This window comes from Pocillopora damicornis, chromosome 6, assembly GCF_964200805.1.
Source record: "Pocillopora damicornis chromosome 6, jaPocDami1.2, whole genome shotgun sequence".
Taxonomy (NCBI): domain Eukaryota; kingdom Metazoa; phylum Cnidaria; class Anthozoa; order Scleractinia; family Pocilloporidae; genus Pocillopora; species Pocillopora damicornis.
The window spans coordinates 11,179,784-11,205,327 of NC_142675.1; the positions used below are offsets into that span (position 1 = coordinate 11,179,784).

Below are 25,544 nucleotides of genomic sequence, written 5' to 3' on the forward strand. Positions count from 1 at the left end.
ACTTATTTAAGGCAGGGAATATTGCTTTCTAAAATAGGAAACCGACCTTACTTTAGAGATACTTTACATATAAAACATACCTTATTAGTTTAGGCATGAAACAACCCAACCGACTGGTTACGAATTGACCAGGCTGGTACCTTGTAAAAGGGATCTTCGGTTAGAAGTAGACTACGAGTGCTCCGTCCTTTTCGGGCGATGTAAAAAAAAAAAACAAAACAAAACAAAAAAAAATCAGCGGAAACAAAATTTATGTAAGCAGGTCGCGGAGAGTTACGAAGATTCGAGATCGTACTTTTCGTGTGCCTCACACCCAGAGGCTCGCGCGGCCATCTTAGTATAGATTAAAGTAGCTGTCTTGAACTCAAGACATAAAATAGGTCACCGTTATGATACTTTATTAACTCGATTCATTATCGCGGCGTTTATTACATATTTAATGTTTTCGAGAAGGCATTTGTCGAAGGGTATAATCCATTTAACTCACCCCATCACTCTATTACCCATTATTACCATTCCTGTCAACTTTTGGGAAAATCTGCTTACCCGGCGACACTTAAAGCTTGGGCATATTCTACGCTTGCGTGCTCGTATGAGGTCTGGATAGAGTGTTTGTCAGCAAAGAAGTATTCACACTTTTATTCTGTCTGCTAAATAGCGGCTTGTGTATAATCAATAAGTGAGATCTAAGATCAGGAAAATTTACTGGTGGACCAAAAATGGGCTGAGACTAAAACTGCATGTATAAGGTTTGTGCACATGTTGCGGATATGAGCCACTCAGATGTGAATATTCTACGAGGGCGGGAATATTTCCGGTAGTGGACCATGAAGATAAAACAGGAAAGGATGGAGTAATGAATATTACAGCCCTATGACATCATGTTCTATTTTCCTTATAGAAGATATTTCTTCAGCTTTCATATATCATATATTTTTAAACTTTTAGTCTTGGAAAGACAAACGATTTTGTACTAACGAATGTAAGAGCTGCAACCCAAATTTTTACCCCTAGCGTTATAGACTTTTTATAAGTTTTTTTTACACAAAACGTATTTTATTTTAAAATATGCTTACGAATCCAAACGAAATATAATCCAATGTTGTACCTGCTGTCCCTTTCGTTCTATTTCGAAATTGGTGGCTGAATCTTTTTGTCGCGAAAAAATTTTCTTGATTGATTAAGGTGGCACGACAGGGAAAACAATCATTTTTTGAACCAGCGGTTTAGCCACGTGTAATGGTGTTCATCAAGAAAAGTAAGTCTTTCGCCATGTACCGTTCAATTTCATCAATCGATCGAGAAGTTAAAGAAATTTAACAATAATTGCAAGCAGATTCTGCAATCTTACAGAATTTCAGTTATCGGCGCTGCAAAGGATGATTAACGAGAAAGTGAAAAGAAAGCCTGTACCCATACTTTGCTACGCTGCTGAGATGGCTTCAGAATGGCTCGATCAACAGCAAAACAGAAAATGAATTATGACGATATGAGCGCAGGAAATCTTTTGATGAAAACGTGCGCCTTTCCGCTTCTTGGTGCTTTTGATCTCTCAGGCTCCGCCTTAAGAATAGAAAAAAAAAAAACGCGCGCCATTTTTCGAACACAACTAGCCGAGTTACCTCACCCACCCGGGGGTTCCATACCTCCATGTAATCAGACCCTCAAGAATAAATATAAATAATTTGATTTTTGCCTTTTCAGGTAAAGCCGAAGAAATGGAAAGAGAGCGGAACTAGGAGGATTAGAGTTCTTCATTCCAATCTCAATTCATCACAAAATGATACTTATTAGCCATATTTTCCCTATTTTCATTAGGCTTTTAAGAAATTCAAATCGATAAGATATAATAAGTTCTGGGCCGTTTGTAAAACCACTGGACCACACTATCCGTTCGTGGTTAACAATTGTTGACACGAGACGAGCAAAATCTGGTAAATCTATGACGGTTATGAATTACGCTCTGAAAATTACACATCTACATTACAGGTCTGAATGCCTCAATAAAGTTAAATGAAGTGTAAATCGACGCAATTGTGGTATTTTTTCGCCCTCATGGGCCGTTTAAAGCGTCATTTACGAAATTAATTTTGGCCGGAGGCCGCTAAGAGATCGAAAGAGAAGAAAGGGAGACCTCGTCACCAATCAAATGTTTTGCATTTAACTACAGGTAGTTTTTAATGGTTTACCAAATCGTTATATCATAAGATGAATAATATACACTTATGTGAATTCCTTCTTACTTACGATCTATTAGAGCTCTGCAAATAGGTGACATCACCACTATCAACATTTTGCCCCTATATTGTATTTAACCAATAGATTGTATGTTGCTGTGCATCTGTTCAGTTATGGGTCACAAATGGCATTAAAATGTGGTGAGAACAGTGGCATGCGAGGTGCAGCTGAGTGTGTCACTGATGTTAGCAACAATGCAATACGAACTAGACAACCTAATTACAAATTTTGCTCCCATCGTTTTTGCGACCTTCAATAACTTTCAGGGCTTTCCCTCTTGATAAAGACATAGAGTAAAGGTTATTTTCTGACTGTTTAGGGAAAGAAAAGAATATAAGCTAACTCTCACTGGCTCTATTGGAAAATCGACAGAACACAAACATAACAGCTCTCAAAAGAGGACATTTTATTAATTCTTTAACAATACATTGAAAGAGGTTTGCAGATCGTTTACAAGTTAACAATCTCAGGATTCAGTGCCATCAAGATATTGAATTCTGCACAGTTTTGAGATCTTAAAAGGTAACACTGGCTATGTCAGGAATGAAGTCAAGCTCATTTGCTGTTGAGGGATATATATAAAAATGACAGTCGCATCTTGTCGAAAACAACCTTAAAATTTCCAAGCAAAGCCTAATGTAATCAGTAGCTCTTATATAAGATTCTGACTACCTCCCAACATATCCTGGAGTTAGCAGGTAATTAAGTATTAACAACTGAGTTGAAAACGTAAATTAGCCACCGTAAAGGGTAAAAAAGCTGACGTTTCGAACGCTCGAAACGTCAGCTTTTTTACCCTTTACGGTGGCTAATTTACGTTTTCAACTCAGTTGTTAACACTAAATTATCTGCTAAACTCTCCCACCGACGCAGCACCACAGTTTCTTTAGAAACTTAGCCCTTTATCCTAGAGTTAGCGGAGATTTGCAAAGAAAAGGCCTCCTTCTCGGCATAGTTTGCTCTTGAAATATGTTCTTCTGACTCCTTTTATTCCACACAAATCGGGCATCTTAAATTCTCCGTCGTCTTTTTGTGCTCCTATAACTTAACCTACACATGGAAAGATAAACATTGTACGATTAAGGTATTGGTAAAACATAGTCACAACACTCAATTGAATCCTTGATGTGAGTCATATCTTAGACCTTTTAGCAGTGGCAACACCGAGGATTGAATGGATGAAACTCGACGGCATTAAGGCTGCCAATGGCCTGTTAGTGCCATTATTTTTCCAGTTCTGAATGCGCATGCGCTAGTTATTATTAAGCCCCTATAATTTCATGCCACTTGAAGGAGAATATTTTAGTTCGCAGTTATATCGAAACAATTCACGTTTTCCGATTTCGTCAAAACAAGAACAGCTCTCCTCTAATTTTGAATAATCTAAAAGGCACAGCAATCTGCTGCTGTCGATATAAGAATCATCTAAACACAGTTCAAACCGAGAACTGAACCGGAGGCCTTTAACGAGAAAGGGCTACAAGGTCACTCTTTCTTCTTTTAACAGCCTCTGGCCAAAAGTAATTTCGCAAAAATTATTTATATTTATTCATGAGAGCCTGTTTACATGTAAGTGGGGGACCTCAGATAGGTGAGGGACCCCAGCTAGGTGAGGTACCCCGCCTAACCGTGGTCGTTTACATTTATACCCAAGGCGGAGCCTGAGAGATCGAAAGCCCCAAGAAGCGGAAATAGGTCAGTGTCGTGAGACTTCCTGATCTGATGTCATAATTTACTTTCTGTTTTGCCTGTGGATCAAACCCTTCTGAAGCCGTTTTAACAAAGTGCAGTTAGGCTTTCGACATATTTTCTCGTTTCTCTTGTGAAGCGCGAATGACTGAAATTTTGTGAGATCGCTGGTCTGCTTGCAATTGTTATTAAATTCTTTAGTTGTCAACTTCTCGATCGAATGCTATGATCGCTTGAACTTTGCACGGATAATTTTAATTCTGTTTCATTGAAATGTAAGACTTAAATAATTCACAGTTTAAAAGGGACAACGTCTTATTATGACTCATTGTCAAAAATTCTAAGTGAAACAAAGGAATCAGAATGTCAGTACCCTGTAAACATGTTGGGGGATAATTAAAATCGATGGAAACTGAGTGAGCCCTTTGATTTTTTAAATTGTTTTTCTTTATTTTTAAAGGATGGTTAGGCCGTTATAAACCCATTGCAACCATTTAGAAATTTTCATAAAAGTTAGGATTTTGTGATGAAATCGATCAGTACACGGCGAAAAACTAACTTTTCTTGATGAACACCATCTAAACATGGTTAAACTGCTGGTTAAAATAATATCACTGTTTTCCCTACTGGACCACCTTAATCAATAAAGGATTTTTTTTACGACAACAGATTCATCCGCTAAATTTCAAAATATAACAAAAGGGACAGCAGATGCAACATTGAAATATCTATTGTGTGGATTTGTTGGACATTTTAAAATAAAATACATGTTTGTGTAAAAAACTTATATAAAAAAAATCTATAACGCTAAGGGGGGGGGGGGGGGAATTTAGGTTGCAGCTTTTAAACTTGTTATTACAAAATCGTTTGTTTTTCCAAGACTAAAAGTATAAAAAAATGTGAGAATATAAGAAAGCCGCACTTTTCCTATCTTTGCTGTCAAACAGCTTGTTTTAAAAAGTTGCTTAATCAGCCAAAAATATGGCTAAATGTAAAAGATGTAAGGAAAATAAAAGATGGTGTCGTAGGGCTCCAATATCCATTACTCCATCCCTTCCTCACACAGCAAGATCGTCAACATTAACGTAGAGTCGATCATCGTAATTTTTTAAGTTTATCAGCCCCTGTAAAAAAAATAGACATACGAAAAAAAAAGAAAAATGGGTATAATTATACTATACTCAATTAAGCTTTCGAGGGTTCCTTCATTTTTTTCCCAGAAAGAGTGTATATTGCTGTTACAATTAATTTTAGATAGTGAAGTCTTGGAATAATCATCGAAAAACCAACTAACCCTAAACCTAACCTTTGAAAAACCAAACCCAAAGTATTCACAGCTATCAATCAGAACAAAGTTTAACATCAACACTAACCAATGAGAACTTAAAGTAAGATCTGGCATCCTCCTTGAAGCGCGGAAAAACGCGCGTGATCAAGCTGGGATTAGTTTTAGTTTTTACTTTCGATTTCCACTTTCGAAACTCAATTGAAAACTGCTCTGAAAGCGAAATAAATTGAAGCCATAAACTACGCTTGCAGGCCTTCATGGTGCCGCCGTTATCAAATTAACTTGACGGTGGTAGATTCTAACAATCAAACTTTGAAAAGGAAAAAAAGAACAGAGAGAGTCTCTTTGTAAACTCTACCATTCTACCTTGTGCTGGTTTTCCATTTCTTTGAGTTTGTTTCTCAACTTCTCAAAAGATGGTCTCAAGTGAGGGTCGTCTTTCCAACATTTTGTCATAAAGTCATACCTAAAAGGACGCCAAAAAAAAAAAGGTTTAATTAGAAACGGTTCGACCCATCAAAAACTATTTTGGTCTAATAATTCCATCTTGTTATAATAGAGGACAAAAGATTTATACAACAGAAATCAACTGATGATAGTGTACTTCTTCTTTTATTTCCCTTCGCAAGGCTGGTTCAATAAGTAAAGATGGTTTTATCTTTAGGCGCACATGAAACTTGAACAGAAAGCGGCACAAATACTACTGATGTACGATAAAAGCCATCAAGAAACAATAATAAGATATTATCATACAACTTATCATCCACATGTTGTGGTTTAGGCATTCTGTATCCCTCTTGAAGTAAGTTTGCAATGTTTCTTCCATCCATTCGTGGATACGGTGAACCACCTGAATAGAGCAGGTAATGTTAGTACTTTAAAATGAAAAGCTCTACAGATGTATTTCCATTAACAATTTTTTTTCAGCTAAGGCCAGCGACATGGTATGACCAAAAGCCAATTCTACAGAGACTGGTAAACCTTGCTTACTTCATGACTTCGTGTCCCCCCAGTTACTGAGGCTAAAATGACTGGACTGGCAATCTGCCTAGTAACTTACCAATCGTGAAAATCTCATAGAGGAGAACTCCGTAGCTCCACCTGTAAAAGAAACGAGATTAATTTAAGCAAATAAAATTTCTTTCTTGCAAAAAAATGTAATAAAATGTAAAATGTTAAAACATCTTTGGTGTTCAAGGGAAGGGGAAATAGGGTGGGGAGGGACACATGTGCCGTGTCAGAGGTGTTGATCCCTGGTCACTAACCATGAAAAATGAGGATAACCACTCCTCTCTGAGATGACCTCACACCAGCAAAATAAAAAGACCAAAATACAAAAGTAACCAAATAACTTTTTGCAGACCTGAAAAAAGTTCATAAAAAACCATTCTAATTGAGCTTAGTGCAGTGTCCATGTCTTCCTTGTACTCACACATCACTCTTGGTAGAATATTTTCCATAAAGCAACGCCTCAATGGCAGTCCATTTTACAGGGAGACGCCCCTGAATAAGAAGCAAAAATGCGAGGAGTTAGCGTAGTCCTTAAAAATTACTAATGCTCCCAATGGCCACAACGCTGTAACGAAAGTTATGGAAAACGGAACAGGATTTACTGAGATTTTTTCTTTGAGCAGTCACTCCAGTGAGGCATCTTAAGACACACAATCAAAGACTTGGGAGAACATTATATGTTTTCTTAAAATCATTCATACCCTGGTTTTTCTTTCATAAATATTGTCCTCCTGCACATCTCTGGCCATTCCAAAGTCCGTCACTTTGCATGTTACGTCCTCTCCAACCAACACATTACGAGCTGCAAGATCTCTATGAATAACCTTACACAAAGAGAAAACATTTCTTTCGGAAAACACCATTTAACGAAACGAGAGACTTAGGGGTGACTCAGATGACATCCTAGGAAGCGAGTCCACGATTCAATGAAAGGTGAAGAATATTGAGTAACAAATGAGGCCTTATTCTATAAGAATGTCATTCACTCACTGGTATCGATGACAAATAAGACATTCCATCAGCAATTTGCCAAGCAAATTTAATCAGCTGTTGTGAGGTCAGATTTGTTTGTGGTTTGATATCCGGGTCTTTGTAGTAAGTATCATTCAATCCACGGCTCTTTCTCAGGTAACCCAGCAGATCCCCCAAAGGAACATATTCGATCAGCACAAACATTGGCTCTAGGGAGACAAACAGATTTCCGCGAATACTTGATTATATGCCGCAGATGGAAGCAAAATTAACAATAAACGTCATTCTACAATAAACGCCACAGCCACTTGGAAGAGTACGACAATTATTCAACGTTTATAAGAAAATAAAATATCAACTATCATATAACTCGGTAATATTCACAATTCTGGTAAGTCTATTTTAGAAGCAAAGTAGCCATAAGTTTCTAAACTCGGAAAATTAATTGTGAAGGAGTAAAATGTCGATGCCACTGAACTGACATCGTATCAAACTTTTATTTAAAGCGGGTCATGTTTATCTTCAAGGTCTACTACCGGAAAGGTTCCCGCCCTCATAGAGTACTCGCATCTGACCGGCTCAAATCCGCAACATGTGCGCAAACCTTAAGCACGCAGTTTTGGTGTCGGCCCATTTTTGGTCCACCAGTAAATTTTGCTGATCGTAGATCTCACTTATTGATTATACATATGCTGCTGCTTAGCGGACAGTATACAACTGTGACTACTTCTTTGCTGTCAAATTAACTCTATCGAGACCTCACACGTGCACGCAAGAATAGAATATGCCCAAGCTTTAAGCGTCAGTCAGCCGATTTTCCCAGAAGTTAACAGAGATGGAAATAATGGGTAATGAAATGATGGGGTGAATTAAATGGACTGTACCAACAAAGACCTCCTCAAAAACAATAAAAACGTAATAAACGCCGCGGTGATCAATCGAGTAAATAAGGTACCCAACGAGTGACATACTATGAATTGATTTCAAGACAGTTACTTTAACCTAAACATAGAGGGCCACGCGGACCTCTGGGTGTGAGGCACACGAAAAATAGGGTATCTACTTTTCGTACCCATCACTTCTTGTGTCGATTTTGTTTCCACTAATTTTTTTTTTACTTCGCCGAAAAAAGATGGAGTACTCGTCGTCTACTTTTACCCAAAGATACCAGTCGTTTGCTTGGTTCTTCGCCCTGTTTCAAAAAAGCACCCTCCTGTTGCCTACCAAGAGTAAATAAGCGGCCAGACGCCAAATCGAATCATTACGGTATACCATATAAATTAAGAGGAAAGATATCTTAAGCTCAAACACCAACATAACGAGAAAAATGAAACTAATTTTTTTTTCGGTAACCATAGCTGATAATAAACTTTTCAGTATTTACCAGACTTGGTAACGCATCCCAAAAGTTTGACAACGTAACGATGAGGTTTAAGTTGTTTCATCAATTCAAGTTCAGACAGCAAGTCCTTTCTCTCTGATTCAGATGCTTTTTCTGCAAGAGGATTTCTGGTCAATCATAGTCGAATAACATTTCAATAATACCATTATCTAACGAATTATCTTAGTAAACGTACACAGATGAATTAATCATTACATTACATACATAGAGATTGCTAGATAGAAAGACAGACAGATAGATAGATAGTTCGATAGACAGACATATGGAGAGATTGATAGATAGAAAGATAGACAGATAGATAGACAGATAGATAGATAGATAGATAGTTCGATAGACAGACATATGGAGAGATTGATAGATAGAAAGATAGATAAATAAATAGATAGATTGAAATAAAGAAAGATCGATAGATGGAATGATAGAGAGATAGACAGATAGCTAGATAGATGTATAGATTGATAGATTGCTAGACAGATAGACATACAGATAGACAGACGGAAAGACAGACAGACAGACACATAAATAGATATCATGCGACTCTACCATACATCATATTCAAGGTGCTTTTCTTTGTCAACGTAAAGCGCCTAGGCTCCAATATGTAACCATCATTTAAAAGGGAATGTTTAAATTACATCCTAAAATTCCATCGCTACATCAACTAGAACAAGCTTCAAGCTATGGACATAACTGTGGACTAATCATATAGATTGTGATTACTCTAAACAGGAGTTCGGAAATTATGCAGAAGCACATCGTTCAAAATCAAAATAAACGGAACAATTTGGACAGACTTCTAAGTCAGTTCAAAGATCAAGTAAAACATGACTTTATTTCTTGGTACCTTTCAACATTTTGACTGCTACGAGTGTCTTCTCGGATCTTCCTTGTAGATTAACGGCTGTTGCCTTGGCAACCTGACCAAAAGCACCTTTACCAACGATCTGCTTTATCGTCACATGTTCTCTAGGAATCTCCCAGGAGCGTGTGTATGGATTAAGAGAAGTGTACTCGCTGATTTGTTCAGTGCTGAGTGGACTGGCATCTGCTATCACTCGTGAATGAGTTCTGTCATCCAGTGCCATGTAATGGCTTTGAGAAAGTTTAGGCAATTTGACTGCAATCTTAAAGGAAAAGTTGTTTTCAATCAACAAAAGATAATAAACTACCCAACTTGCTCAGAAATTTATAAAATCTTCAAATCAGCTGTCTTATGAAAATAAACCACTATTATTTGAAAATATCAATGAATAATAGACTTAAAATCTGTATCGATCATAACTTTCTGGGTTCGGGTATGAACTGTAAACTGCAGCGGGAAGACTCTCAGTAAAGACAGCAACGTAAAAACAAATCGCACCTAGGAATACAGGAAAATGTATCTATATATGAAGATATAAGATTCCATCACATAACCTACATTAGTACTTCCTCCTGTTTCATTACTTGAATTTCCAAATGATCTGAAACAGCAAATATATCACAAAGCATTAAAAGTTTTATTTCTTCCAGTTACGAGCAGTGGAGAAAAATTACATGCGCTAAGAGTGGTTTCCTGCGACCGAAGAAAAACAGACTCTATCCTTATGAACCTTCTAAATACATTATGGTGAATGATAACAGTATTATGGGCAGAGTAACTAAAATTTATTTTCCAATTAAGGCTCGACAAATTTGTCAACCTTTAAGACTACCTTATCAATCACCAATCATTATAACCGAATACTTTTGGAGCAATGATAATTATAATAACGGTAATGACAAAGATAACAAGAATGATAATAATAATAATAATAATAATAATAATAATAATAATGATACTAATGATAATAATGATAATAATGATAATAATGATAATAATGATAATAATGATAATAATAATAATAATAATAATAATAATAATAATCAAAAGTATAAAATTCTCAATTAGTTACCACAAGCCCCAATTTAGGCTCCAATGGGACAGTGTATGTGTCATGCTTGTCAATAGTGTGGGTGTTAAAATTGTTCAAATGATCAAGCCATAAAGGAACAACGCTAATAGACAATGCATTTCAATATAAAAATCTCACCTTCTGCTCATCCCCACCTCTATAGTGAAAATAAAAGACAAAACAAAGCAGAAGAATTAAAGGAAACCGAAAAAAACAAACAATAAATAATTGACATCAAGCAAAATTTCTCTCTCACAAGCAAAGTAAAGTCTGTTTGATGTACATCAAATATAGTGAAAGTGTACAAAGTCATGCAAGGTCCTCTAACTATAACTAGCTAACCACAAAATAGACAACAAAAAACAAATTATTAGTTTACAATACACTGTTTAAAGTTAAAAATACAAAACTCACTTAAGCAAAGATCATAATGCAGTGGAAAGTGAACTGAAGATTATACTTAGTCCTAGAAAAAAGGAAAAATATAAAAGATATATTTTCTAGGATGCCAAAACTAGTGTTTGTTTGAGAGAATAACATGTATGCAACACTTACCTTCATTGCTTTTCCTGTTGCGCCTCTTTTTCCTGCAAGTCCACCAAACTAATATTCCAGCAACAGCCAGTGCAGCAACTGATCCAAACACTGCACCAACAACAATACCTATGGCACGTACAATGTGTGATAAGCTTCAGATAATTTTTTTCCAATGATCTTATCATAAAGAATCTGCCTCTGTACTCCTGTTATGGTCTGGAAACATTTAGAATTCAGTCAGAACTCAAGTTATCTTCTTCCTACAATTTTGTGTTTTACAATTCATTACAGTAGCATCGGAATAAACTTTAAGCATCGGAATAAACTTTAAGGCATGAGGAGAAACTCTACAGAGGTTTATTTCTACACAAAAAATGTCAACTGCCATGAAACATGAACATGAGGCTGAAAAACGTCATACACAACAATTACATACATGAAACTCAACAGGCTGCAATGCGTAATTATGTACTCACTCAGAAAAAAATTGGGGATACAATTTCTGCCCATGGAAGGTTAAAAGAAATACTGAATAATATAAAAAATATTATCCTATATTTACAAGCTTTTAAACTACGACTTCCAATTGGTTATTCATGGAAAAAATAAAATAGAGCCAACCAATCCACAAGCTTGTACATAAAGTCAAACATAATCAGATCTCACCTTTTTCCATGGCTAGGGTTGGTTGTATAAGCAAAATGAAACAGAAAAAAAGAAAACCATGATTATAATCTGTCACCATTACCAATATTTAAAGCTAATTAAAAGTAAACCTACAAAGTTGTTCCCTGAACCATAAAGATATATTAGTATTAAGGTATGTAACACAATCAAAATTATGTCTTTGGACTTAAAATTAAAGTTCAATTCAGTTGGACAGTAACCGTTTTTTTGTTATTATAATTATTATTATTTTCAGGAAACTAAAAGTCATAGATGTCTAGAGTACAAAATCAGATTAAATTACTCTTTGCTTAAAGTATGTACAAAGTCTGGCATTTGTCATTAAAGAATGTTTCATCTGTTTTTGTCTCACTTGGAAGCTCTAAAGACTCTACAAAACATACACTCAATTAATCTGAGGAAAACAAGCATGGCTGCCACTTTTTTAGACTCATGTAGGCCAAACATTATTTTTTCCCATTAACCATCCCACAAAAAAAGATGTAAATGAACTATGTTCTTAAACCTCTCAACAAAAGTGAATTTAAGCAGATAAAGAGCACAAGATATTCAGAAACATACTAACCATTTGTTACATGTTTACATAGAAATCAACAGTTAATTTGAAGAAATGTACAACAACAGGGCGCACACACGATTTATACACTGTCCTATTAGTGCTCAAATTGGGGCTGGTTGTGGTTGTGGTTGTTATCATTACCATTATAAACCAAGCTTTCAGATCTCTGTATAAACCTGCCACAGTATCAATTTTGAGTTAAATACAGTAACTTTAAAATTTTTCCACAAGGCAAAAAATATGCTTACAACCAAGTACAGGGCAAGGACATTCATTTATCAACTTGCAAAACTTTTGTATGAAGTGTTACGAGGACTTACCCCCGTGGGACCTGTCAAGTGGTGATGTGGCACCTTCACCTGTTGGTTCCACATCAGGTGTTTTCCCTTTTATGGCTGCAACACTTAACTCTCCCAGCTTTCCATCTTTCACAGTGTCATTGAGTGTTATGATAACATCTCGTTCCTTTGCAGAGGAGTTGAACTTCAGTGCAAGGTCAACAATGATACTTCCACACCTTGGGACAGACATTAACCGAGTTAGAGTGGCATGAAATCAAAAACAGATAACATAAGACCACAAAGTAAAATTTCTAAATTCATATATTTGGAAGTGAGAGCAACTGGCAATTATCTAAATCTCATTAATTCACATACCTCACACCTATCAACTGCACTCCTTCATAGCCAGGTTTATCAGCAAAAGCCTCCTCAAGCTGCAAGTAAGCATTTCTATCATTTGTCTTAAAATTTTAGTGTACATGTATTACACATAAACAAATGAGGATAACACCAAATGTTATGTACTAAATTGAACATGGCTGTTTTGCTGAAAATCAGTCTCCGAATCTTAATCAGTTGTTTCTTAAAAGTGCTAATTCAATGAATAATTGTTCTTCTTCTTGTCAATTACCTCCTATTTTAATTTGGAAAGAAAACACCAGGCCTCTTATTGCCCTAAATACAGACCATGAGCAAACACTGACTGATAGGAAGATTTAAGCTTTTCAAGTTCAAGACTTGACAGAATTAACTCTGACAGACTGCGTGCAATCTAGGAATTCAAGAAACACTGTAGAATTAAATGAAATATTCTCCACACATTCTCCACCAGCCAGATTTCCTTTTAATTATTAATAATATTACAACCAGCTCATCAGTCTCTGACCCTGAAGTAACCAACACTCTGTGACTCCAATAATTAAAAACTTAACAGATCAAGTGAAGCTCAACACAGGCACACAGTATAATGTAAGAAAACAAATCCCTCCAATGTAAACTAGTTTATGTTTAGTTAATAGCTTTGACAGCAATATCTGAGTTATGTGTGCATCAACTTACTGGTTTTTTTAATTTCTCCAGTAATAAGGATTGGTTGTATTTTCCATCTATACATGTTTCACTGGTGATAACAATAGTTATGTTAATCACATTTCCTCCAATGTCTGTAAAGTAAGAGAAAATGATCATTTCCAAAAAATTTACTCAATCTTTCTATTTATACAGGTATTCCATTTGGTAAATATTTTAGGACCATTCTAAGGTTATTTAACCTCAGAGATGATTGAGAAGTCTGTTGCTTTCAGTAAGCAGCTTGTAACAAGAACAACTGAAGTTTCTGCCATAGCTTATATGATCCTGGGTGATGGTCACTTTCTCATCATTTCTCATTGGTGGATTGTGTTGATTGCTTGTGAAATGACAAATTGTGTTGTTGTCCTTTTTCTCTAAGCATGAACAAGAGAAACAGTCTAGCAAAAATTTTGAAAATGTTTGTACATTGAAGCCAAACAATGTAGGGGAAAAGTCAGTAGCTCATATCAAACTAACTTTTTGCTTTCAACATCCCATACAATTAGAATTTTTCCTGTACCTTGTCAGAAGCCCTGACTATAGCTTTTTCCCTACTTTTGATACTCAACTCTGTATATAGGCCATTTGAAGCTTAATTACTGCAATGCTTTCTTTGCATTTTACATGTCATAAAATAATCAATAGCTTGTAATTATTAAAAGGAAAACAGAGAGTTATCCATCAAGACAAAGCATTAAGGCACTGTATGGGCTTTTACAACCTGACAGGCTTAAACCCCTGGTTCAACTCCGAGAACCAATTATAATCAATATGTCATGTTGGTACATGTGTGAAGATACAGCTGTTAGATGCATGACTACGATGTACATGTGACTTACAAACACTGGCAGTTTTTGAATCATCTCCATATACATTGGCCACTCTGAAAGTAAAGTTGGCATCATTAAGGACTTGTGAAATATGAAGAGTATTCTTGTCACAAACTTGTTCTGGGTCACATGGAGTCCAAGTGTAAGTAGGTGGAGGGTTCCCTTCTGCTTCACAGTTAAGAGTTAGACTTTGTTGTAAACCAACCATATACTCATGTTGAAAATCAACAATCTTTGCTGGATCTGTAAATCAAATTGGAAAGTAAAAAATAATATTAAAAAACAGCATCTACACAAAGATACATCTGAGTGACTTGTCTTCCATAGCTACTGTAAGGGGTTTAACCCTATCAGTACACTTATATACAAGAGGATATTCTTTATCTAGTCTAACGTTTTTTTAGTTCATTTCACTTATGTGGGGTTTGCAAAACATTCTTCTAATTTGTTGGTGTATTGTGGTTTCAAGTTGCCTAGATATTAACTGGGTGATCCTCTTGCCATTCATAGATGCATGTTAAATAAATTTCTGGTCATCAAAGTTTCATCGTATCCAATAATTAAACAGATAACTTTTTCAGGTTGTCACTCAGAAAGCCATTGAGGTGATATTTCAAATCTTACCAGATATGTTGAACTGGACTGTGAAAGATTTTCACATCAGCATCAACTGAACATATTTGCTAACACAGATAGTGGAGCACTAGAGTCTCCTAACACAACATCTAATCTTAATTTTAAGAGGAGTTTACACTAACAGGGGTGGGAGAACATCTCCCATGTAACATGGCAACGCTTCAAGCTGCAACCATTTTGGTCCCCATGGTGAGTGAAAAATATATTTGGCAACTAAAATTTCAACAAAAGTTGCCAGTTGGCAATCAAGAGATAAAAAAAAAGAAGGGAAAAATGTGAAAAAATTTATTGATCCTTGGAAAAATTATCAATGAATTAACTGTTAGTTAGCGCTTCTTACAAGTACATTCCTTTCGTATGTAACCATATGATAATGAAATATGACTTGCTCCTTACCATGGATGGAGCTTGGAAAAGAGCTCTATACAACAGCTAACTATTTATATTTTCCGAGCAACAAAAACATAAATATGTTTTCATCATTTTCAAGATGCTTTGCAGCCAAAAGCAAGCAGGTACAAATCATGTATTCTATTTAGTTATGCCACATGAGATTGAAGTTGTGAAAAGTAAAATTCTTGATGAAGGGCCAGTTCCAAAAAAGCTTAAGTAGCCTCCAGTACCAGTCAACCTAACCTTCTAACCTTCAATTTTACAGTAAGAAGTATCATGACTAAATATCTAGTAACTAAAGATATTGTTCACAACATTAAAGGATTTAATATCACTATTACAGCTTACTTCAAAGAAGAGATATTTCTCTATTTTCACTCTCATGACCATTATTACATGTACAATCTTTAATCATCAAGGGATATAGGTTTCTTTTTAAGGGGAGGGGAAGGGACTGCAACCAAAATTATTGAAGGTTCCCAAAATGCATTTTTTTGAAAAATTGAGCTTGGAGCCCAGCATGGATGTACTTAGCCAAAAATCAATACAAGTAAATGACAGCACACATTAGAACAGAAGATAGTATAAGAAAATTGTATCTGTGTCTAACATTAGTCAATGTTTTGCAATGCATACTCACAAGTAACATTCACATAAACTGTTTGATTCTCTGGTTTACCAAAGCCATTGTCTGCAGTACAGGTATAATTTCCTGCATCATTCCTGTTAATGTTTGTTATAGTCAGCACCTTTCCTTCTTGCACCACAACAGTATTTCCTTGGTTCACTGTCTTCTCTTTGGTCCAAGTGATCTTTGGTTCTTCTCGACTCCATGCTTCACAGATTAACTGCAAATTGTCCCCTTCAAGAACTGTTGTTTTACCTCTAATCCCAGTGATACTTAATGGAACTAAGAGCAATCAAACAATCACATGTAAACTTCAAGGATAATTGAATGGCATGTAGACATATAAGGAAAACACTAAAAGTGATAATACACGATTTTAAAATCTTCTTCGCAAACCTTGCACATGCAAACAGCCCTTGCAAACTGAATTCCCAGTTTTCTGGGAATTCCTAGGAATTCTAAAAAATTCCCAATTATGCAAATAACCCCTGCAAACTGAATTCCCAGTTTTCTGGGAATTCTCAAAAATTCCCAACCATGCAAATAAGCTCTGATTTAAAAAGCTTGGAATTACTGGGAATTTCTGGGAAAGGAAGACTTCAGTTTTGTGAGGACTTGGAATTCCTAGGAATTCTCAGCTATACAAACTACCTATAATTTAAGAAGGGTGGAATTCTTGGGAATTTCTGGGAATTGAATTTGAGGCAGTTTAAATACCCTGAGGTCCACATAAATTCTAAGAAATTCTCAATACCTTGAATGTGAAGGTTTTAAGAAAAGGAGTAATTTCAGAAGCTTAAAACTTTGGCTCAATAAAAGGTATGCTATACAAAATTTACCAAAAGATACACATACATGTATATGTTTATGACTTAAAGATCATGAAATTTATAATTCAAATGAAGTTTTAGTAAATCTCTACATTAATATGGATTTTCTCATAAGGCAGTGATCAATTATGTTAAATGGAAATTGCCAATTAATCCAATGTACTCATATCACAGATTTGCTCTCTAACCTCAAAGGACTCTTGGATTCCATAATCACAAAATATTTTTATTGTGATGCAAAATGTCTCATGTTCACTGATGCGCCAAAATCATCAAATATTCATTAGCTGTTCCTTGGTACACAATTTCCACATGTGTAACAATAATTACATTGTTATCTACACTTAAAGAACTTTGTTAGTTATGAACATAAGTTACTTCCCTAACCTACATTACTGGTTGCCTTTGTCAGAAAACCTTGGAACAGTCAAGCTCAGTTGCCTCAAACATTGTCAGAGACTTTTTGTTGACATTATTTTTAGTAGAAATTTCATGCCTTAGACAAACAAATTCAACACCTAATTAATCTTTCTTTTTTCATGATTGTTGTTGCTTTTTTTTTCTCTGTTTTCATGGCTGATTGCTATAATTTGTTTTGCTGTTTTTATTCTTACAAAACATTTTTGCAAGTGATCCAATACTTGTGGATCATCCACACACTTTACAAACATTTGGCATGCAGACAAGACGGAGGTAAGTAAATGTTCCCTTTAAGAAAAAACATCTTTTGAATAATGTCTTCAATTTACATTATTTAAAACCCTGATCTGAAAAATTAATATTTTAAAACAAGACTTGTTAGTATTTAGAAGTATAAACCAAGTTTCCTTTCATAATTTAATTTATTAAATGTCCCAATCACTGGATCTCCCAAAAAATATTACATCTTTTTATTTTTGGTGCAAAATACATGTCCTTCTTTATATACAAACGAAAAGTGCAAGTCACACTTTAATATTAACAGCTCTAAAGTTTGACTTGCTGTTCTTCTCCGTCTGTCAGCTACCAACAAAATTGTTTTATACGTCGGACAGTGCATAACTATTTGTGGACCAGAGTTCCAACGCATCTCTGTAATCGCATATAGTTATTTTTGTCTCTTGTACGAATGTTTCTCCTTTGTAAGACGCACTCTACTCTGTTGTCAATACTGCTTTAAGTTCAGTGGAAACGACTGACTGAGGAATCTAGATGGTGGTGTTGGAACGTGTTGCTGAACGCTTGCTACGGTCAAGCTTTGTAGATTTAGCTACTGGTACACTGGGTTTATCTATGTATCTCCTATACTTCCTAATGTGGTATCCTTCTTTTATAAATATGAGGGTAAAAGACGATCTGTAATCGCATTCAAAATTGTGATTGGCTTGTGTTATTTCTTACCTTTGCCATGAACACAACTCAAGTGGGTTTCGAGTCTTTGTTTCCTCGAGAACTTTCGGCCACAAATTGTACATTTGTAGTACGATCGATTCTTGTCGATTATTTCTACATAGAGTGAGCTCACATCATTATCTATATCACCAACGTGTCCAAGGTCTAGAGGCAGAAAACCGTTCGGAGAAGTCAGAATAATGTTGTGCACTTCTCTTAACACTGCAATCGGCAAGCCAGCGGATTCACTTTGCTAGCCAATGACAAGTCCTAAAAGATCCACGTGATCATGTCCGTGATCGGAAACAAAGAAGACTCCATTTGGCGCGGTCAGCATTAGATTCCATCCACCAAAACCACCTCGGTCGAGAGAGACTGAGATGGAATATTTAATGACTTGCAAAACATAACCGAAGATTCTCGGAAATCCGCGAGTGATGTAGCCGAACATCCGAAGCTGTAAATCCCATGATTCTTGAGGAACAAACAGAAACCGCATAGCGAGAATTTTAAGTCGCGAACCATTGATGGTAGACATGCAGATAATTTAGGATACGTAAATTCTGTTGACGAGGCGCTTAAACTTATTGCGGAATTTGAAACAGGATTGACGACGAAGTTTTCTTTCTTTAAAGCTGTCAAAGGTTTCGGGAACATATATTTATATATATTTGATATAGCTCTTTAGCTTTACAAAGCTTTGCTATCGCTATTGTGCATTCTCACTAGTTTGTCTAGTTCAAGTCCTCTGGCATGGCTTGGATGATACCACAATCGTGGAATCATTCGGGTTAATTTAATGCTTACACCTCCTTCCTCGGACAGAAGTCACAAAATACTGGGGGAAGTGCATGAGATATTTAAGGAGCAAAAATTCGTTTTTTTACTGGTGTGCCTTCCCTAATTTTGGGAAGGAAAGTGTTCAATTGCCAGCACGGCATAAATTGAACAGCTGGAGAGAAAAGGAAACGAAAAGATACAGAAGAAGTACTGTATATAATAATTTCTTTTTATCCTCAACCTTTGTGTTTCTGTCAACTATGGCTTGCTAATTTGAAAGGTCAAATACATGAATGGGTCATATGACATTGATCTCAGAATACTTTTATGACAAACGTGATAACAGTTCAATCTTGGCTAAATTGAAGATGGTTTAGAAGTTAACAATTGTAAGAACTTTTCACTAACATATGCTGCTGACAAAGGAGAAAATATATGCAATTCTGCATTTTTTGCATTCTATCAAGCAATCATATGTGTGCTCCTTATCACGCTATGACACTTCCGTTTTGTCACATTCCAAAAAATAACTTGAGAAATACACTGTCACTCATCTTACACTGTTATATTTACCTATTACAGAAGGCTGGAAACAAAGATTTTGTTTTCAAGAAAATAAGATTTCTTGTCCAAGACACAAGGAAGTTTGACTGCGAAGCACAGATAAAAATGCAAGAAATTTTATTTTTTTCAGAGAACAAGGTAGTTCTACTCATGTATAAACAGAACAAATGCGATTTAATAAATCAGATATGCGGCATGACTCCTTTTCTTCCATCCCCACTCAAAACAAGCAAACACACCTATAGAGGTTCCAGTCTGGTCTGCAAATGAAAAGGAGGAAGGTGATTACTGCAAAATTAAGCATTAGGGTTCTTATTTATAACATATTGATTATTGTATACTGATATCTAGGAATTAAGGTTGCAAGTAGCAGCCAGCTGAGTTATAGTTTGAGTTTTATCAAGTCCATTACTTTGTTAAATTTAGAGTAACCTTGACTTGAGAGAGGAAAATTGAGGAGCTGTAATATACTAATCATCAATTAGGGACCACAAAGAAAAATTTATTTATAGAGACTTTTGAAGGAGAGGGGTAAGACTTGTGACAAGCTGGCAGACATATAGATAAACTTTACTGCTAAATGGGTTACAATACAAAGTGCTCAGTATTTGGATCAGCTATGGCTCAACTTAAACTTTGCTTTAGCTTCAAGTTTAATCCTTTGTGGTTTCCTTTCTCTGTGTTTATTTTTCAAGTTATGTACACAGAAGAACACAAAAATGACAAGGAATGCTTTTGAATATCAAGAGGCTGGAATAAGCAAGAAACCAAAACTGAATTTTAAACAGTACAAAGTTAATTTGATCTTCCAATGTTATTTAATTTTAACCATAGAATTTGCTATTTAAATTTATCCCCTCCATTTTTCTGGGTATTGTGAGCAAAAACAAACAATTATCACAAAATGCATGGTATACAATGGTTTGATTCACCAATGTGGCAAAGGCCTTTCACTGTCTATCCATAAAAAGGGAAATAGTTTGTAAACTGTAAGACATTCTGCATGTTGAGTGTATACTTATTCATCCATGTGAAATTAAAGGTTACTTGAAATAAATGTGAAAGATTTATAGGATTTTCAGACCCCTGATGACAATTACTAATGTGCTGATTTGTTGTACTTAAAGGTTATGATTTTGGCGGAAATATTGGAAGAAATTTCTGGACCTGGAATTTTGTTGCAAATGTTTGTTTAAATCAGTTTAAGTCAGTTAAAAACTCTCCAGTTTCAAGATTACATGATTACCACACCAGAACCTTTTGTATTCTATATTATGCACCATGTTATGATTATGGTTTCAATAATAAAAGGTGCTGACTCAAGAACTTTCCAAAATATCTCTACATACAAAGAAATAGATTGTGGTTATGTACTCCAAATAGCAGGTCACATCAGTCTTCTGTAAGGAAGTAGCAGAAATTTCTGTGGTGGTTTTGGTGGATGGAGAGAAACATCCACCAAAACCACTTTATTCTATGTGTTAAGAGTTATGATAATCATTATGAACGTTTGGTCGGTCAGCAATTGTGCACCATAAAAAATAATTAGCCAGAGCACTAACTGCTAATTAGTGGTATAAATCTTTTGTCTCCCTGAACATCTAACAATGGCTATAGATAAAATTTAAAAAATATATTGTTGATGGTTTTGGTCAAAGTTTTGGTGGATGTTCCCTAATGACATCCACCAAAACTACGTAACATCTAAGCACCTTTTAAATACGTGAAATATCTGCATAAATTTGCGTAAAATGTTTTATAATACTACAATCGAACAATAAATTAATACTTACCATTTCTTTAGTAAAAAGTTTTGACACAATTTCCCAATCAAATAATACACTTGGGTCATCGGGATAAGTCGGCATGTTGTCGTAGCTTCGTAATTTTTTTCCATCATTCCATCTCAGTCCCTCTCGACCAAGGTGGTTTTGGTGGATGGAATCTAATGCTGACCATTTGGCGCTAATCTTTGAATATATTTTTCATCGGTTGATCGTTTTTCTCAACTGTTTTGCTTAATATAACATTTCTAAAGATAGCTTTTATTGTGGTTCAATGGGAAAACGAGAACAGCGTGAGTGTTGTAACAGAAAAGAAAGTTGTTGGCGCCGCGGAGTTAAAAGAAGGGACAACAGTTGACATATTGACTGGTACAAACAAGGGTCGAGTGATCATCTGTAAAGCTAAGATTTTGAAAGTCTGTGGTAAGTAAAATTTGCGATATTCGTTACGTTATCAAAATCTTATTAAAGAATAGATGTAGCGGGTTGAATTAAGCTTACATAACGCTCGGCGCAACTGAAACTTGAATAATTCTGAGAATCGAATCGGTCACTTGCATGCCGCAGTTTCTTAAGCTTATATGCTTTACAATGAAATAGACCTATCAGTAAGGTTTCAAGATTCCTTTAGTCACGTTTGGGAACATTTAAGATTCATAATAGGAACTGTTATTAAACAAACCTTATCACATAAAGAAGCCCTCGGTAAAAACAAAATAATGTATTCAGCCCTTTTTTAGTAAAATCTATGGGAGAGATGTCTAACTCCAATATAAAAGTCACTCAGTATAGCAGAGATTTCTCAATTTGAGAATCCAGCGAATGCCCTTTTCCTTATAGTCATCTTGAAGGCCTGGTCTAAGCTTTAAATTTATATATTTATATATATTATTTTTTTTTCAAATTCAGATTTCATGGAATCCAGATACAAAATGGTCAAGCTTCTTGTAGACAACCTTATTCAAGGCCAACTCCTTGTGAGCCCAGGGAGAAAAATACAAACAGCAGCTAAGTTTGCAGTTTAGGATAACTTCATTCTAATTTATTGTTACAGTTACAATAAGATTTTAATTAAAAAAATCAATTTTATTTATCTGTAATTAACCCCTTCACTCCCAAGAGTGCTTGGTTTTCAAATATAATTTAAGAATCAACAGATTTCATTCCAATTTGTGTCAAACCAGATTTAATGATTGATTAGGACTATTTTATATGAATAGTTGTAATTGAGGATTAATCTGTATGAAGTTTTCAAGAAAAGAAAAATAAATAAAATTCCATCCTAATATTACCACATGTGGATGTTAATAATTAATCAAAAATATTTTACATGTAAGCCTTAATTAAGCTTGTAAATAAATTTCATTGAATACTTGAATTTTAGCTGGGTTTTTTTAATTTAAAGCATTTATTTTATATCATTAGCCTCAAATTTTTACTTAAAATTCCCAGTAATTCTTAAACATTCCTTAAAATTCCTGAAAATTCCCAGAAATTCCTAGGAATTTTTTTTTTAGCTATACTGTACAATAAAGGCAAAAAGTAGGTGGATGACAATCCTCTAATCAACATAATAAGGAGAAATCTTGTGATTCATCTCTAATAAGTTACTTCTAAGTCCCACCTCCCCCCCTCCGAAAAAAGTATTGCCTGAAATTGGTGACCATTTTGTAACATCAGGCAACATTAAAATGATAGTTTTTAAGCAAGTAGGTCTTCTTTAAACATAATTGGGATATTTTAAAAACTTGACAGTCTTGAAATTAGACCTGAAGACTCTCACAATACCAACCAGAATTATCTATGTGATAGATTTTTAATTTTCATAATCTATCTACCTCAACAGCCTCAGATGTAACACATAGCAGAAAAAATTTAATGAGCAAACTTGACAGAAAACAAGAGAGCAAATTACAGTAATATCCAAAATTCACTTTACAGATTTGAAAATATACCCCTCCTGTTTGAAATTGTGTGAAATTTTATATGAGTAGTAGGATCTTATATCTGATTTATTTGCTTGAGGATACATCCTCCTAAGTCATTAAACTAGCTTTCCAAAGATAATTGCACCCTCAGTGCTTGCCAAGAGGGTAAATTAAGATCTTCTGATAAACGTTAAACATATTGTGTGTAAAAAGACTTTTGTCTGCAATTAAACATGCATGTTACCCAGCATATAGTAATCAACACCTCTTTGGATTTGAATTTACCTTGAACCCTTTAAAAATTAATTTCTTGATTTCTCTTTAGGTTGACTATTTTTTCACAATGTTATCCATGTGAGTTTTACCAAATCAAATCATACTTGAATGGAACCAAATGTAGTACTAACAGACAGCACTATGTTAGGGGTTGGAAAATCTGATGAAAATAGTCTTGTTCATTGTTGCTTTGTGGTAATACCATCTCTAAAAGAAGTCCAAGTCACAACCATTACTTGGTATAACTATCCTTTACACTGTTGAAATCCATCAAATTGCTCCTTCCCGCAGATGTAAAGGGTTGATCGCAAACCACGATCACATGTGAGATTTTGTGATCACACTTTGGCATTTGATTACTGAGGTAAACAGAACGTGAAGGATGTTTGGGTTATCTTTAACCTCTAATTCAGCAATTAATTTTTTCACTCATCTCAAGGTGCACTCGGATTTTGAGCCTGTTTTTATGCATTTTGGGTCTTTGATTCACTTGGAACCTCATGTGCTGTAAGACACGTACATGTGTACATGTAATTACATTGTACTTAAAAGTTCGGTAAAACCTTATCTTACGTTCAACAGAATTTGGTTGCTCACATTTAAACATCATCAGTTCACTAAACTAAATAGATATATTATACGGGATGTAGAAGTTTTCCACCCCTAAGAAAATTAATACTATCTTGCAAGTTCTACCTGAATGTAAACTAGGCCCAGAGGGAAGAATTGGATAACAGTTTACTGAACTTTAGGTACACCTTTCTTATAGTCATCAACAGTTTTAAACTTACCTATGACTTGCACTTGAATTGCTCGTTTCCAAGTAGTAGCAGTGGAGTCAGTTAACTCACACCTAAATTCTCCCAAAGACTTATCGTCAGCAACAGTCACAGGAGAGATAAACAGAGAAGCTCTTCCTGAAGTTGAGCTTACATTGAGCCGTTTCTGAAATTGAGCTGTAAGAGGACCAGCTGAACCATCCCCTTGAATAATGACTATACCATCACTGTTGAATTTTATGGCACCAAAAACTAGACCTAGCGTCAGACTGTAGTTCCAGTTCAGCGTGACAGAAGATCCGTCATAAACCTGTATAATGCCAGGAGGAAGTAATTCAGCTGGATCTGATGTTGTCCAAGCGGGAGTAGGTTCATGCCATGTCACACTTCCGCCATCTGAAGGAGAATATTTTAGATCGCAGTTATATTTATAACAATTCATGCTTACGACTTCATAAACGAGGTACAGCTTTCCCATGATTTTGAATTTAAACACCGTATACAGTTCGAAAGGCACCTTAATCTGCTGGTGTCAACATAAAAATCATCTTAATAAAGTACATGGTAAGCTGAATCGATCGAGTTCTGAAATGAAAGAAGAAAATAAACACTGAAAATATTAGAACAAAACCCCAGATAAATACATTACCTGTTGGTTGGGGTATGAGAAAAATCCACACAAAGATATGTTTCATGTGACAAATCATTTTACATAACTCCTTATTTAGATGTGAGAAACCAAATACTGTTGGACGTGAGGCAAGGTTTACTGAACTTTTAAGTACAATTTTATCAGAAAAATCTTAGTTTACCCTCTTAGCAAGCACAAGGAGTAATTACCTTTGGAAAGCTAGTTAGTGACTTCAGAGGATGTCTCCTCACACAAATAAATCCGGTATAAAATCCTACTGCTCTAATGAAATTTCATACAATTTCAAACAAGAGGGGTATGTTTTCAAATCTGTGTAGGGAATTTTGTATATTACGTCGTTTGCTCTCTGGTTTTTCTGTCAAGTTTGCTCATCAAAATGTTTGTTGTGTTACATCTGAAGCCATTGTGGTTATGAAAAATTATG

At 35.3% G+C, this 25,544-nt stretch overlaps 3 protein-coding genes and 1 long non-coding RNA gene across 5 annotated transcripts in view; 2 read left to right on the forward strand and 2 right to left on the reverse strand.

The window, feature by feature from the left end:
• LOC149043930 (ephrin type-A receptor 2-like) overlaps nt 1–25,544 on the forward strand; it is a 108,486-nt gene that overhangs the window by 51,476 nt on the left and 31,466 nt on the right. The window lies entirely within an intron of this gene.
• LOC113678023 (tyrosine kinase receptor Cad96Ca) lies at nt 4,345–25,189 on the reverse strand. Of its 2 annotated transcripts, XM_089208994.1 has the most exons (20): nt 25,118–25,189; nt 24,481–24,864; nt 16,169–16,438; nt 14,509–14,742; nt 13,658–13,761; nt 12,974–13,032; nt 12,638–12,834; nt 11,738–11,749; nt 11,090–11,197; nt 10,673–10,691; nt 10,021–10,063; nt 9,445–9,724; nt 8,583–8,693; nt 7,217–7,407; nt 6,928–7,050; nt 6,648–6,718; nt 6,276–6,316; nt 5,969–6,065; nt 5,582–5,681; nt 4,345–5,051 (listed from the first exon to the last, which is right to left on the reverse strand). In XM_089208994.1, the coding sequence occupies exons 1-20, from the start codon at nt 25,173–25,175 to the stop codon at nt 4,986–4,988; spliced, it is 2,568 nt and encodes an 855-aa protein (XP_089065120.1). In that variant the 5' UTR covers nt 25,176–25,189; the 3' UTR covers nt 4,345–4,985. The 2 variants fall into 2 exon arrangements, with proteins under 2 accessions (XP_089065120.1, XP_089065121.1); XM_089208995.1 differs by lacking the exons at nt 11,738–11,749; nt 12,638–12,834; nt 12,974–13,032; ... (3 more) ...; nt 24,481–24,864; nt 25,118–25,189 and adding an exon at nt 10,949–11,000 and having other exon boundaries at nt 11,090–11,215.
• LOC149043933 (uncharacterized) lies at nt 19,796–21,626 on the reverse strand. Its single transcript, XR_016187562.1, has 2 exons — nt 21,495–21,626; nt 19,796–19,961 (listed from the first exon to the last, which is right to left on the reverse strand). It is a non-coding gene; the product is annotated as an uncharacterized LOC149043933 (long non-coding RNA).
• LOC149043934 (uncharacterized) lies at nt 21,640–22,648 on the forward strand. Its single transcript, XM_089209956.1, has 3 exons — nt 21,640–21,663; nt 21,740–21,908; nt 22,395–22,648. The coding sequence occupies exons 1-3, from the start codon at nt 21,640–21,642 to the stop codon at nt 22,508–22,510; spliced, it is 309 nt and encodes a 102-aa protein (XP_089066082.1). The 3' UTR covers nt 22,511–22,648.